General features: G+C 43.2%; 1 protein-coding gene across 1 annotated transcript in view; it reads right to left on the reverse strand.

Moving 5' to 3' along the window:
* Positions 1-1,221: 1,221 nt before the first annotated feature.
* The window catches only part of csmd2 (CUB and Sushi multiple domains 2), a 174,237-nt gene continuing 160,183 nt past the window's right edge, over positions 1,222-15,275 (reverse strand). Inside the window, exons 60-72 of the mRNA XM_040188144.2 lie at positions 14,498-14,677; positions 14,148-14,321; positions 13,803-13,976; positions 13,495-13,568; positions 13,274-13,385; positions 12,860-13,039; positions 11,320-11,385; positions 10,905-11,066; positions 10,348-10,460; positions 9,624-9,711; positions 7,358-7,490; positions 6,692-6,869; positions 1,222-6,294 (exon numbers count right to left, since the gene is read on the reverse strand). Of these exons, the coding sequence (XP_040044078.1) occupies positions 6,710-6,869; positions 7,358-7,490; positions 9,624-9,711; positions 10,348-10,460; positions 10,905-11,066; positions 11,320-11,385; positions 12,860-13,039; positions 13,274-13,385; positions 13,495-13,568; positions 13,803-13,976; positions 14,148-14,321; positions 14,498-14,677 (1,616 nt within the window). The 3' untranslated portion in view covers positions 1,222-6,294; positions 6,692-6,709. The remainder of the gene's footprint in view (positions 6,295-6,691; positions 6,870-7,357; positions 7,491-9,623; positions 9,712-10,347; positions 10,461-10,904; positions 11,067-11,319; positions 11,386-12,859; positions 13,040-13,273; positions 13,386-13,494; positions 13,569-13,802; positions 13,977-14,147; positions 14,322-14,497; positions 14,678-15,275) is intronic.

Consider the following 15,275-nt stretch of genomic DNA (forward strand, 5'->3'; position numbering starts at 1 on the left):
TGAGAGAAGCAGTGAATCCGACGTTCACGTCGTACCAGATGGTGTAATACGAGCGACTAAAAATTAGCCCGCTATCCCACGAGGACAGAGATACTAGTAACTGCAAACTGATCGGGGACATTTCCGACAGTCACAGAAGCGACGATGAATGTCTCATCTTTGCGTGGCGTCAAGTCAGTGACAAAGTTAACCAGCGGTTAAGTTAAGACCCCGCATCTGACTTGGGATACAAACACAGAGGCAATAAAAACTCCAGTCTCGAGGACGAAGGGCTACCTGGCCTCCGGGAGGGGACGCGCCTGCAGGTCAGGGCAACTTGACATGGTTTGATTAATCGCCGTGGGAAACCTGGTGGGGAGAACAGGAGTGACTAATGACCCGTGTATGGCTGTTGATTCGATCAATCAAGAAAAGGCTCCAACCATGCCAATACGTGAAAGTAGTCTCTCTCTCTCTCTCTCTCTCTCTCTCTCTCTCTCTCTCTCTCTCTCTCTCACACACACACACACACACACACGCACACGCAAACAGACTCACTTATTCAGAGCAGCATGAATTTTTTTTTTCTTGATTTAAAGTGCTCTACTGGAAAAACAGAGACATTCCACCACAGGTTGCCTGCGTCCTTAATTTAAAAGTGAATAAGGGAACCTTAAATGCAATAATGACCTGTGATGGTTAAAGGAAAAAGCCGGTTTTATAAGAGAAAATCATACTCCATAAAACCAAGATTGTCTGCAGTCTATTAGTACTTCTAAAAGCTACAAAGGCATTTTGCGCTGCCATTACCGACTTTACTGCAGTGCAGTTCTGGAGGCGTGCGTTTAAGTTCCCACTGTCATAATATACAAAACATTAAATGATGAAGCACAAAGAGGCACAAACAGTGTGGCTATGTAGATCAACAATGCATTTTTAGTTTGTTAACTACTGAGATTTGAACCGCTTTAAAATAAAAAAGATTCTAGGTTACCTGAAACTGTATTTTTTTCCCACAGTGACTTCATGTTAATAGAGCTGATTGCTATTAGATTAGAAATTAAATTACTAACGTTGACCAGCTAAAAAGTGAGCTGCCATCATGGAAGATTTAGTGAGCAACAGGCCCTTCTTTTCTCTAAAAACAAATGCACTCTCCCTGCTCTCTGAAACATTTATTAAGGATTAATCTAAAGCAATCAATCTAAAGCAATGCAGCCAATAAACACCACAATGGAAAAGTAGGTTTTATATTTTATTCCAAAACCTTCAAAATAAGTTTCAAGTTCAAGAAAGTAGAATAAGCTTAGACACAATGCAAAGCATCATATACAGACGGATAAAATACATTTTATATATTGCAGACAAGCCATGGTGGGTCTTACATATGTACAGTATGTATGTAAACTTTTATGTACAATCTTTTTTACATATACAAAAAGCCTTGTTTCTAGTTTTCTTTGTATATATTTATATATATATATTTATATATATTTATTTATAGAGAGATTCTTCATATACTCCCCGCTAGCATTTGTACTACAATAATGAAAAAGAAAAACATTTACATATATGTCAATTCATTTTTTCTTTTTTATATTACAAATGTATTTTCACAAAAATATATCTCTGTACAAAAAGGTTTTTTTTTTATTTGTCAACATATTCAGTTTTCTTCGAGACACTTTCCTTCTCTGTGGTTGCACACAGTCTGCTCCAGTCCACTTTAATTCATTTCTTCACAGGTAACCTTTTGGTGTGCAGCAAGACATCCACACTGAACTTCTGTCTTTTACTGTTTTGTCGTGGTGTTCCAGGGGCCGTGTTGATTTCTGCTTAAGTGTTATTTCTGAGTTTATGTCTCAATTACGGGTTAGCAGAGAGATATATTGGGCTGAAATGAAAATATGAAAAAAAAAAGAAAAGAAAAAGACCTTGCAATAACTGTGTTGCCATAACAAAAATACAGGAATGTAAAGTCTCTGGTAATAAAAAGCAGCTCTGTAAATACGTATGTATAACACTAAATATGAATGAACTTATGATCACCGTATACAAACAGAGGAGCAGTTATAGGAATACAGATATCGGTAAAATGAAATACATTCAGCAATTGGTCAGTAATAACTCCAGTGACCTAATCCTAAATCATGAAACTACCGTTCCACTCTCTAATCTCCATTTACAGAAGAAAAAAAAAACATCTCCTTACCCTCTTTCCCCCCATGTTAGAGCCCACTAGAGACACTGCAGGAGGCAAATTGCATGGAATGGGCCTGAAAAACACAGCAGTATTTCGGGCTCATTCGTAGCCGTCCATACGCGTTGACAATGGAAGATGGGAGATTACAAATAATAGTTGATGCGCACACACAGCGGGCCCCGAGGGGTTTGCTCGGTTCTTCCAGTGCACTTACACACGGAAAAGCGAGAGCACGAGCTGCAGAAAGAAATGAGAAGCGTTCGGGGCCTATTTCAGTGAGCTAGATGGGAACTGGAACGCCACACAGCCCCGCTGAGTTTTTTGTTACAGAGGGGATGGTGAGCAGGAGGCGACTCGGAGCTGCGTCTGGCCGATAACGAAAATGAACCTCGGATGATCAGAGTTTCTGTCTTAAAATATGCAAAGAGAACCAGGAAGTAGCCGGCCGCTATCAAGAAATTTGCCTCTTTAAACTCTCAATCCAGAATCCACAGATCTTCAAACGACTGCGCTGCACTTTCTCTGAGAACTTTTCCGGACTAACCCAGATGGGTTAAAAAGAAAAGTATTTCTATAGATGTAGTGCCCATTAAATGGAAAACCCCATACTGCAAAATTACAAGCATGAATTTTTGAAAATATTTTCATCCCCATTAAAAACTTTTCTAAGTAGCGCAGCCAAATGAAGCAACATCCGGGACTGATTGAAACCATTTGTCTTCATTTGGTAATTTCGCTAGATTCTAATTCGGTGAACCTTTAATTAATTATCAGCCAGACGTTACAGTACTTATAAACACATTGCTCCTTTTGGATGAGCCAAACGCTCGGCTCAGCTCATAAACACAGATGCAAAGTACGGATGTCTCTTCGGGTTATGCAGGTCGGGAAGATAAATTAGATTCATCTAACATTATAATGCCTCCAATTCTGGTAATTATATGATGTTTGGAAAAAATAGAGCCACTTAAGCAGGTTTACCAAGGCACTATGATGAATGTAAAGTGCTTATTAAAGACAGGAGGAAGGAACATTGAAAAAATTAAAAATCTGGCCCTTTAAAACCATTTTTAGAATTTCTTGAGCCCTTTTGGGAGAAATAAAAAGAGTGCCATGAGCTTATACTTCTGTATTACGTTTATCCAAAACTACAGTCTAAACCTAGTCAAATATAATTAGTTACTTCTAGTCAGTGGGGGCATTGTGTCTTATTGGTTTGTTTTAAACTCAACGCAGCTCAATAAAGCGTGCTAAACGTTGCCACGGGAGGAATGAGCAGAGGGGGGAGACCACATCAAAGTGGCCTTAACAAAAACTATCTGCAACGTAATGAAGCGACTGCTGAAATATTTAGTGCAATTTCGGAACAAAAACTAATGAAATGCACAATACACAATGCAACAGCCACATGCAACTATGCGGACAGAGTAACAATGCCTTCAAGATAATGGGAGTGCAACAGCTCCTTTCATGAAATCCACTGGGTAATTCAATCGTTTCCTTTTCCATCACTTCTCAACCAGAGCAAGAAAGGAGCAATATTCTATCCTCACTGTCGAGATAAGCGAGAGCTTTAAAAGTAATAAAACTGGATGAGCAATTACTGACCCATGGAAAATCTAATTGAAGGAACAATACAGTGATTGGTTTCAAAGGCCTGGATTCATAAGGGAAACAATGTACTCTAGGTGACTTTAAAGACTTCATTTGAAAACCTGTCGGTACTCTGCAGAGGTTGATTTTGACTCTGAAAGTCACTTTGTTGCATTTATTTATAAATGTACACAAAAATATCAAATAAAATTTCGGTTCCAGTTTCCAACCCTTAAAAGACAGACTACATGGTAGGAAGCTATGGATGTTTTCCACACTACGTAACTGATGACCTGTCCTGTCAGTGATGATGCGAAGGTGAACTCAGGATTCAATATGGGTATGACAATGAGGCATGGCTAAATTAAAGTAAATTGCACGTAATGGCTCAATTTGCTGCAGTGAAGTTCGGAGCACTATTCACCCTCTACAGCATGAATACACATGTATGGGGATGGTGAGCGAGGGCCAGATAGCTGGGAGGAGGTGTTTTTATAAATCCACCCACTCAAACGCTTTCACACACACACACACACACACACACACACACACACACACACACACACCGACAAACACACAATTTAAGGGTCACAAATTCATTAGCGTTCTGATTGTTTCACGTTGGTGATGTCATCCACCTGCCAAAGTAGATTCCTCCTTTCATAGTTATCGACAGTCTCCTCCTGTGTCGCACTTTCCAAACCATATTTCTGGGTATCACTCCCTGGCATCAGAAGCATGAACGCGGTTTTCTTATCACATTTATCATTTCAAATTGAATGCATCGGAGTAATTGGTATGCGAGCAGCTCCTCGGCTGTCACAGCTCAGAGGGAAGCGTCTGCAACATTTCCACCATGAGCGACGACAAAAGCAAAGCAACCCCAGTGTTTTTTTCTAGAAGGCCTGAGCTGTCAGAAGTTAACTTGGGAGGAAAAAAAAGACCTGCGCGTAATCCAGGAGAAACACACATCTGACTGGGAATCCATTCTTCAGACTCGGGGGCCTTCAGCTGTACATTTTGAGGGAGTTCAAACACGGCCACACTTTGATCTTTGTTTTCCTAAGGCCAAGTTAAAAGGAGCTCACGCTGACACTCCATCTCAGGGAGAATGCAGTACGTATTACCTTCAAGCTGCCGAAACATTAGACAAAAATTCTGTATGTCCAAAGAACAAGGGGCCGCGTGTTTCTCTGTCAATTGCTTGGTGCAATAGTTTTTTTTGGGGGGGGGGGACTTTTGGAAACAAAGAGAAAAAAGAGATGTGGTCCCGAGACATTTACACATCACTGAAATGTAATGTATCGTAGTTGACATGCCTACTTTCACCAAGGCGATTTTCCTCCAAATGGGCAGAAAAGTTGTAACAGATGCCAATGTGGAGCAAATATGAGATAATAAGCTCTTCTTTAACATTTTGTTAGACAAGAGTTGGATTTGCTTTTCCACACCTCCTTGAGGTCTGGTCTTCTCTTCCAGACATAAACATGTAAAGAGATCGCACGTCAATCATTGAAAACAGAGAGAAGCAGATAAAAGCTCACACACCTTTTTCCTAGTCAATTTAACAGCATTTGTTCCCGATATCCTTTTGTTTTATCCATGTACAGGGCCTGCAGGTAGTCTCATGACTCCAAAGAAAATAATGGTTGAGAACATTTTGCAAAGTTGTGTATCAGGGTAGATTTGGGGCCAAAAGACAAAGGGGAAACGTCTCACTGACCTGTACACATAAGTGCACGTTTTGTCTAAAGCAGCCGTTGCAACCTTTTAACATGTCCTCTGGACACAGCTGCCTTCGCAGGCAGATTTCATTCCTGCTTCAAAGAAACCTCAACAAATGAGCATCATGACGTAGTGAATTTTTAACTCATTCACAGCCAGAGACTGACGGGCCTCCTACGAACACTTCCAGACAGCTGCAGGAACAGACCGTCCGGGAATTACAGGGTTTCCAGTTATTCATCACAGAAAGCAAGCAGTGTATAAAAAGAGAACCCAAAATGAGAAAAATGGAAAACAGAGAGAAGCTTGAATCAAAACAGTCCAGACTGTCTCTCTTCGAGTCGAGCAGACCGACGTGTGGTAGTCCTCCGTGCAGTTGACTTGCACGGAGATCTTTGTTAGCTACAGGTCAATTTCTAGACTTATGGTTGACCATACAATTCCCTTTGGGTTCAGGCGAAGCAGGTGAGAAAATCCATCACAGCTTTGCTTCCAGCAGTACTCCTGCAGGCTGCAGTTTCAGGTCAAAGCTCCTCCTCGAAATATGGAAAAAGTATCAAGAAACCATGAAGAGTTACAAAAAGCATTTTGTTGTTGGCTTTTGTTACAGTCCTTATTGTCTTCACGTGGTTCCACTTTTTTCTCGTCTGCTGCGGGTCGGAGCCTTTGCCATTGGAGATGTTTCTTGAATGTACTACAGCAAATAAAAGGATCTTTGTCTTGCCCTCGGCCCGAGGAACTATGGATGTCCTCAGTTGGCAGGGAAGCTATGTGGTCCACCTCTCCTCCCCTAACTGAGCGTGGGAAAAGGATAAGACGAGAGATAGTAGCCGACAGGTGAGGAACAGAGTCAAATTAAAAGAAATTAAAACACAGAAAAAAGAAAGATGGGGAGATAGTGAAGGTAAAATAATCCCAAAGAAGATAAAACCATAAATGTAATATTTTCATCAGAGTACAAATTCAAAAAAACATGTTCATTATCTTTGAATAAAGCATAAACAAACCAGATTAAAAAAAAAACAATTTAAAATGCAAATACAAATCAAAAGTAAAAACACAGAAGAAGAATGTTTTTAGATCAACTAAAGTCAGCCACATGGCAATATCTTCCGCTACATCCATAAGCCCGGTGCTCTACGTCCCTGCTCCGTCATGAACCCGCGTGGCGTGGTGGTGTTTGGTTCTCACCTCTGGGGGAAGAAGTTGCTATACAGCAGTGCACACTGTGCTGACTGTAAACTCTGTCTCACTGGCCATGATGTCGGTGGGTTGGATGTTGCGGTCATACATGGGGTTCTCAAACGTAGCGCGTCCATTGGTGTTCTCGTGGCCCACGTAACCATTGAAGGGGACTTTGGGTCTTCTCCTGAAACCCAACAAATCATCACCCTTTCAATTAATTCATCAGTTATTAGTCTAGTCCGTGACATCACTGAGGATCTGTTTTTTCCTGACCAACAGTTGAAACACATTGAATCTGAATTTATATCAGGATGCCAAAAGGATCAGATCGTAATCACATTCAAGAAGCTAGAACCAGCCAACGCTTGTCATCAATTCACTATCAATGTTTTGCTTTTTGATCAATCGACCAATGGATTAATTACCTAATTGCTGCACGGTGGGTCACTCACTGACTCACTCAGTCTGCCATTGGGACAGTGTAAGCAAATACTGAATCAAACAGCCTACTACTTCCGTCCTTCCCACTGTCATGAACGATATGAATGGATTCTGAAGGGCGAACGTTGCAGAGATAAATTTAACTTTGGCTTGAGACCCTTCGTAAGTTGAGCAACGTTACAATGTTGATTGCAGGTGTACTGTGACATAGATCAACACTGCGAGCCTTACCTGTGTTTGTAGAGATACAGAGCGAAGCCTGCGATGATCATGGCTATAAAAGGCACTAGGATGGCTGCTGCCACGGAACTGCTGTTGGATGCAAAGTTGTAGCCTGTGTTGTCTTTGCTGGAATCTAAGCTCTCTGGGGGGGGGGGGGGGGGGGGGGGGGACAGACGACATCGAGTCCTTGGTTTAGCATCACTTACATTATATGCATTATGATTATATCCCACGAATACAATAATTAAAAGAAACAAACAGGAAACCCGCCTCACCTGCAAATCAAACTACCTGTAAACGCTGAGGAGGCCTGCCAGGAAAGCTTTGCTTATATATAGGAGACTTTTTAAATGATGTGACAATGCTGAATTTTCATTCTCCCCCCGGCAATGTCAAATTCAATTATCCTAGCAATGAGTCTTAATTACTGACATCATACGCCAAAAGCCATTAAGTCATTTCAGATTCATCCTCTAATTTACGGAGGTGAGTGTGTGTGTCTGCAACAGCTACATCGGAGCAGCGGCAGCCCACCTGTTTGCCGCAGAAGGCCAAAAAAGCTCCAATGAAAGGCCGAGTGACAAACAAGAAGGAATTAGTGGAATCTGTGGAGTTTCAAATCAACCCCCTGCTGCATGAGCGCGAGCTCACTCGCACACCGATGCACACAAACACACACAGACACATAAACACGCACTCGGGCAACCCAACTGCAGTCGCAGTTACACCTCCACGGAGTTAAAAACCAAACGGGAAAACCTCGACAAATTGATTTTTTTTGTTTTTCAAGACGTCCAAACCCCTCCTCCCATCCGCTTTACTCATACACACTTAAACACACATGCACACAAATGCCCTGGCACCGGCCCCAGTCCTCAGTATTAATAAAGAGCTGTTTGCTCAATCAGTGTGCCGTGGCTGGGAGAGGGGTGTGGGGTCTGGTGGGAGTGGGGGGGTGTTCTGCACCTGCTGTTCAAGCACCTCTCTCATTACAGCAGATTTTCACATCCACTTCCATTATGTTCACACAACCTTGCCTGTGCATACGCACACTTAATCTGTGTTAGCACTAATTCCAAGTTAGTCAATTCCATATTGCGTCTATTTTGGTACCCGCACTGCTGCTCTTGAGACTGCCGTGCAGCCAACGTGGAAGCCGCTGCAATCTGGGCTTTGCTTTTAAAAAGTCTCGTAAAATATTTCAACTTCAACAGCATTAGCAAAAGAAAACAGCAGAAGTGTGAGCATTGTCTGCATGTCACATATGGAACAGGGAATTAAAAAATCGGAGTGTAAAGGATTTAGTTCAAATTTAAATTGTCAGAGCAGATTTAGCCATTTCTTTCATCTAGAGAATTTCTACCTGAACGCATTGTCTTACAGGGACTTAAGAGAGTCTAAGGCCATGCAGGCTACATGAAGAACGAACAAAATGAATTAACCAACAAGCAAGTCCATTTTCTAGTTAATGCATATCAGAAATTAGGTTTTAAAGTCCAAAACCTTTCTTGATCTTTCGGCACATGATTGGCCCTGATGCTGATTAGCATCTAAAAAAGATCAATTCGATAGTTTTCTCTGTGCAAACATACTGGTGGCAGCAGTAAACCAATGTTCTGGCAAAAAAAATGAAGCAAACCAGAAAGTAAAGCAAAAAGTTAAAGAATCATACACGCAGACTGCTCGACTGCAGCAGACATTCAGATCCAGGGAGTCGGGTCTGTGAGAACTCGTGGTGCACAAACTGTAGCGGGGAGGATAATATGGGTGGGATTTATTTAGGTCACGGACATGAAGCAGCATTTTTGGATCGCTGCAGCCTTTTGAAAAAATGTTCAATATCCTTGACAGCATAGCTAAAGTCACTAAAGGAACCACGGAATGACACACAGCAGAGAATAGATGGTATTTACTGTATCCAAACGGAGAGATGTGAGGTGACTTGACATGGCAAAGGAACCGTGAGCATCAACACACTACCCACAATTTGTGAAGGAGAGGTTTTTGGTAGGTGTGGTGTGTTTTTTCTAAATATCAATCATGTTATTGAACCGGGTTTGCCCCGCTCTCCAAAATTGTTTTGTGAAAGTACATCAATTAGAAATCCAGCACACCACAACCGCAACTGAGCTTAAGAACGCTAGGCATATTAGAAGTGAGAGCTTTCTGTGATAGAGATCTAGACAGGGGGAAAAAAATACAAAAAATAACAGTCTTTCCTCAAGAGACAGCTTGGTCTGAGTGGTTTCTATAACCAAGCAGGCAGCTTACTCACCCAGTCTTTGGAGACCAAATTGGCTAAAGCCTTTTCCTCTGACAAATCCCTGGTACACAAAGGAGTTGGATGAAGAGATGTAGGACACCTAGGGAGAGAGAGAGAGAGGAACGGAAGACAGACACTCTGTGTGTCACATCCAGGCTTCACAAAGGAAAGTCTCATCAAAGTGTCAGCAGCTGGTGCACGGAGAACCCGAAATATCATGTCAAAGGAGCTGAGAGGCGCTCTCGTAGCTGACATTTAATATGACGTTTTCTGCTCAAGAGCAGAAACATAAACACACTCAGCCGCGTTACACACAAGAGGAACACTCCGCTTGCTTGTACGTAAACACTAAAGAGTCGTGAGGCTTGTGAAGCACGCCCATTTAAACATATATACTGTGATCTGCTTTTTAAAAATGATATCTGGAGTGGGTGTGCGGTATAGGTGACTGAGGTTGTGGGATAATACTAAAGAGAGAGGGGTGCAGGGGGTCTGTTGAGTCCTGATTACCAGGCAATGATTTAACTGACATTTTAATTAAAGAGAAACTCTTGGTGGGCCCTCCATCTCCCGAGAGTGACAAGGTTAGTGTGTGTGTGTGTGTGTGTGTGTGTGTGTGTGTGTGTGTGCTTGTGCATGCATCACATAAAAGGTGTATGCGTTCTTGTGTGTTTGAATGGAGTACATTTGCAGCCACACAGAGTTTGCGTAACCCGAACCCTGGACTTGCACTTACATGTCCTTCAAGGGCCCAGTTGTCTATTTTGAACTTGTTGACAAAGATCTCCACGGGGCCTCTGATCTGGTGGACCTGAAGCAGCAGCTGAGCTTCCTCCTTTTTATAAATACCTAGAAGAAAAACAGGCCGGCAGTTAGTTTGGAGCAACAATTATCCGCAAACACGCATCAGCAACATTACTGCCACTGGAGAGCGGGGCAATTTGTAGCTGTAAAGAATCGTTTTCACTACAATGATGTGATGAGTGATGAGGATTGATAGCGCCGAGGTACACGAGGAGTGAAGTGTCCAAGCCCAAGCAAATTTGAGCCGTAACGATCACAGCTGCATGGTGGTTATGCGGCTACGGATAAAAAGAAGTAAATGTCTGCTATTCTACGACAGTGGCTCCACAATCTATTCCGTGCAGCGGCCCGGCTGCTTTCTGTCTTTTGCACTGGATCTCATCTGACATCGTGTGCTTGTAGGAACCCCAACGCAGTGAAGTCTCCTGCGTGTGTTTGTGTGATTGTTTTGAAGGTGTTGAGAGTGACTTCTGCTTTTTGTGCACCAACCAGCCAGTTTGAGTTCCACTCCGCTGTGGTCGATGAGTGTCGCGTTAACACGGTTGCTAAAGGGTTCGAAAGCGGTGATGCTGAGCATAGCGGGTTGCTTCTTCCCGAGGTACTCGTAGGATCCCCTCCAGAGGGAGTTCTTGGAAAAGACACCAGCAGGGACTGAAAGAGCGAAAGGGTGGATACAGATGACAGAAAGAAAAAAGGCTTTTAATGAGGAGAGGAGATGATGAAATCGGATTTAGCAAGGCTGTGATACCTCACACAGACCATCATTTGGATACAAGTCGATTCAAATATAGCAGAATTGTATTTTGATTAAGCTTCCCGTCCAGAAATACAGAAAATAAAATCAGATTTCCACTATATATACAATAATTGGAGCAAATCATCTTGGAATATAATAGAGTCTTACCTGGTAACTTGGACGGCGGCTCCTGCACTGTACCCACCGGGCTCTTACCACTCGGGCGATTATCAGCTGAAGAGCACAGCAAAACACTGCTTAGTTAAGAAATCATTTCCAAGTTGATCACGAGGTGAAAGTGAAAGCCAATTTTCTCTCGAAACAGCCCCGAGGCGATTGCAATTGGACAATGTCACCATCAGCACTTCCACCACTAATAAACCGCGTGATGGACAGAGTGAGGCCTGCCTGCGACAGAACTCAACTCAAAAGTGCCCCAAGGAGCGGCCCGCTTGTCCCCGCGGGGCTTTTGCTAAGTCAGAGAAACAGTTTCCCAGCTTCAAGGGGAAGAACTTTAATAAAGCCCTGCTGCACACACAGGGCCGCAGGTCTACACCACAGTAGTAAAGATACACCCACACAGGCAAGCAGAGCGAGGAGGGGCGTGGGGGGGGGGGGGGGGGGCTTACATGCAACTACAAGCAAAGACAGGTATACTGACGGTAGTTTATGGGCATAAATATCACCTTGGATAAAAGTATATGGACACCAACAAACAGCCATGCACACGCACGCTCCTGCAGCCTCGTGCTTTATTAGGTGTCAGTCTTTTGAGCTTCCCTTCCATCACTGCGCCCACAGGTGCTGTTTTTTGCCCTAAATGCGCTGCGGCTAGTTCTCTTTCTTTCCCTCACGTCTTAATGACGTCGCCTTAGAAGAAAAAAAAACATTAAACCTTTGTATTTACACAACGGCTTAGAATGCAATCTATCACACGGAGGTTCCCCTCTCGTACGTCTTTCTCTATTAGCTATAAGCATCCTTCTTCCATCGTTAATTGCGGGACAATGACTATTTTGTTTCCTATATGTATTTAGGCCAGTGCTTGAGGCCGTCTTAATGGCAGTCTATTTGTCTGCTAGACCTTGTTAACACTGCCTCACTATTTATAAATAGGCTCTTCTGCTAACCTAATCAATGGGATGCATTGGCCTAATCAGGTCCTGCACCCTTGTTAAATTTTCAAAGCTTGTGTGTGTGTGTGTGTGTGCGTGTACTGGGGTTGACTCTTGTGAGTGTGCAATTACATAGAGTTCAATTGTGTGATGGATGGGCCGTCCTACAGTGGCGTGTGTCTGAGGATAAGCAAGGGATAACACAGCTATTCATCAACATTAGCCGAATCCCCAATTTTCCAACCTGAGTCACCATTGAATCCTGTGCCGGCACGGACCTCCGTGGTTTCAAAAGAGGCTGCTAATGGAAACCGCTCATTATAAATATGAGGTGACGTGCTTGGAGTGTTTAATGCATCTGTGTCGGAAAGTGGTCGGGCAGGTGCACACATCTAATCTCGTAAGGTTTTGGTGAATGTGGTTGATCGTGCCTTTGCGTGAGGTCAGACGATATGTTTTAACATTCACTCCACCCTCGGAAAGTGGCGTTGAAGTGATTTAAGAGCAGCAAAAAGCAAAAAGGCATGTCTACGTATATTTAACATTGGGTATTTCTCAGTCTTGACTGGATGTGACGTATCCCCCGTTCATACCTGCGCAGAGAGGTGGTTTCCCTGTCCAGCTTCCATCGGACCTGCAGGTCCTGTGTTCTGATCCTCCGGCCAAGTAGAAGCCAGGCTGACACGTGTAGATCAGTGTGTAGCCAAGAGATGGCAGTTCAATGGCTCTAACATCAGACTGGGCTTGCAGCTCCGGTTGGCTGCAGTGGTGGGCTGCATCAAGAGAGAAGGGAGAGACGGATTAGGGTGACCAAAGAAAAAGAGACTGTGAAACAGGTTCAAGTTGGTTTGAGGAGATGAACAAGGGGAGGGATCAGAGGAGAAAAAGCCAAGAACATCAAAAAACCGAGAAAGAAGTCTGCCCAGGTGGACGTTTGGGGTCATTCGTTCTAAAAAAAAATGCTATACTTTTGCGTCTACATTAATATGAGCCGAGTGTGTACTTACCAATGCACTCAGGTTGAAAACCACTCCAAGTGAGGTTGGGCAGACAAGTGCGAGTAATGGAGCCCTGAAGTAAGTATCCCTTTCTACAGCTGAAGAACACAGTGCTGCTGATCTGTAAGAGGACACACAAGAGCGTGTGTAAATGTTGACTGGACTACGAGCGAGTCAATTATACACCGCAGCGCGCAGATATTTCACAAAGCAGAGGTGTTAATTCACACCTGGAAGCCTTGACTGTTGTTCTGATTTCCAAAGAGAGGAGTGCCGGGGTCTCCACAGGTAGTGTGAGTGGGATCTGAAACACACACCACGGCAATTATCTGACAACTGCTGATCAAATGCTGTCATGCATTATGTCGACCACAGTCATTCTGAAATTCTATGGATTGCTTTAATGAATTAAACTAATGGGAATGAAAAAAACAATTAAGGGGAATAATGCATGCCAGCCAAGGGAAGACATCTCTCACATGCAAATGTAGGGCAATTTAGCCATGTCTTAACGTCAGTGGAGAAACCATTGCCTTACCTATGCACGAGGGCTGTGTGCCACTCCAAGTGCCATCATACTGACAATATCTCCTGGTAGATCCCACCAGGATAAGTGGAGAGTAGCAGGAGAAGGAGACGGAGGAGAGATAGGTGAATCCTCGGTCTTCCCTCCTCCCCTGGGCGGGCATCCCTGGGTCTCCACAGAACACAGCTGCAAAGACAAGGACACAGAGAAACAGGGATAACGTTATGATGATAAAGTTATAAGATGGGGGGGTTGAGATGTTAACCAAAGGCTATGCATACATACTTTTAAAATAAATGTCAGGAAGACATAAATTACATGTAATGTGATTTGAGATGTTAGCGGTGCGCCACTTACGGAAGCACTGGGGTTTCTCTCCGCTCCAGTTGCCGTTGCCCTGGCATGTTAACACAGTGGGCAGAGACAGCTGGTAACCTTGGTTGCAGGAGTAACTGATGCTGGAGCCCCAGGTGAAGTCTGTACCGACAACCTGTCCATTAGGGATGATAGGCGGTGGACCACATACGATCGCTACAGAGGGAGCAAAGAGGCATTGGAGGACATCAGGGATTCTGCCTGTTACTTTAAATAACGGGTTGCATTCCAGTCCAAGTGTGAATGCGATCGATATATGAAAGATACATTGGCTGTAGTCTTGGTTTACATCGTCACTGTGTTGACACAAAGATCACGCTAAATAACTTCACCTTTGCAGTGAGGTTTGGTGCCGTTCCAGGTCCGGTCCTTGGTGCAGATAAGAGTGGAGGCCCGGTCCGCGTCCATAGTAAAACCAGGGGAACACTGGAAACTGACCGTGAGGTTGTAAATGAAATCATTGCCCAGCCTCAACCCGTTGGCTGGCACGCCAGGGTCACCGCAGTTGATTACTGCGAGGACAAACACAGGGTGAAGAAATAAGACCAAATGAAAATGGGTGAAAGGAATTGTCAATGAAGACGGGCCGAGTGGAACACAAGGACGGAAAAAATGGAGAGTTGGTTTCGGTTGAAGAAAGAAAAGAAAATGAATAGAGCAGTTGATAGACGTTGGTATTGAGCCATGTTATTTAATGATTAAATATGTTTTACATTTTATTGTACTCAGTGAAGCAGCAGATCAATATCACACGGCTCATCTCACCATGTTAATCACTCTAAAAAGCTGAATATTTTATGTGTCTTCACAGGTATTTAGTACTTCATTCATTGATGTACAGCCACTTTTGGATGATGCACTTATTATACATATATAGTTAAAAACATTACCCACAATGCAAATCACCGTAACTCAACAGTGTGACTTAATGTGACTGAACAAACTGTCCTTGCTCTTTGATTATCTCCAGTTAAAGCTTCTTTTAGGGTGAAGGGAGACTTAATGTTGTGATGGACACCCTTCTACTGTAACTTTCTAAAGCTCCAAAATGAACCACACTTTTCTTTGATTACATTTTCACACCCTGTGGGGAGTTTGATTGAGCAACAA

The sequence above is a fragment of the Gasterosteus aculeatus genome, chromosome 10 (genome assembly GCF_964276395.1).
Source record: "Gasterosteus aculeatus chromosome 10, fGasAcu3.hap1.1, whole genome shotgun sequence".
NCBI lineage: Eukaryota > Metazoa > Chordata > Actinopteri > Perciformes > Gasterosteidae > Gasterosteus > Gasterosteus aculeatus.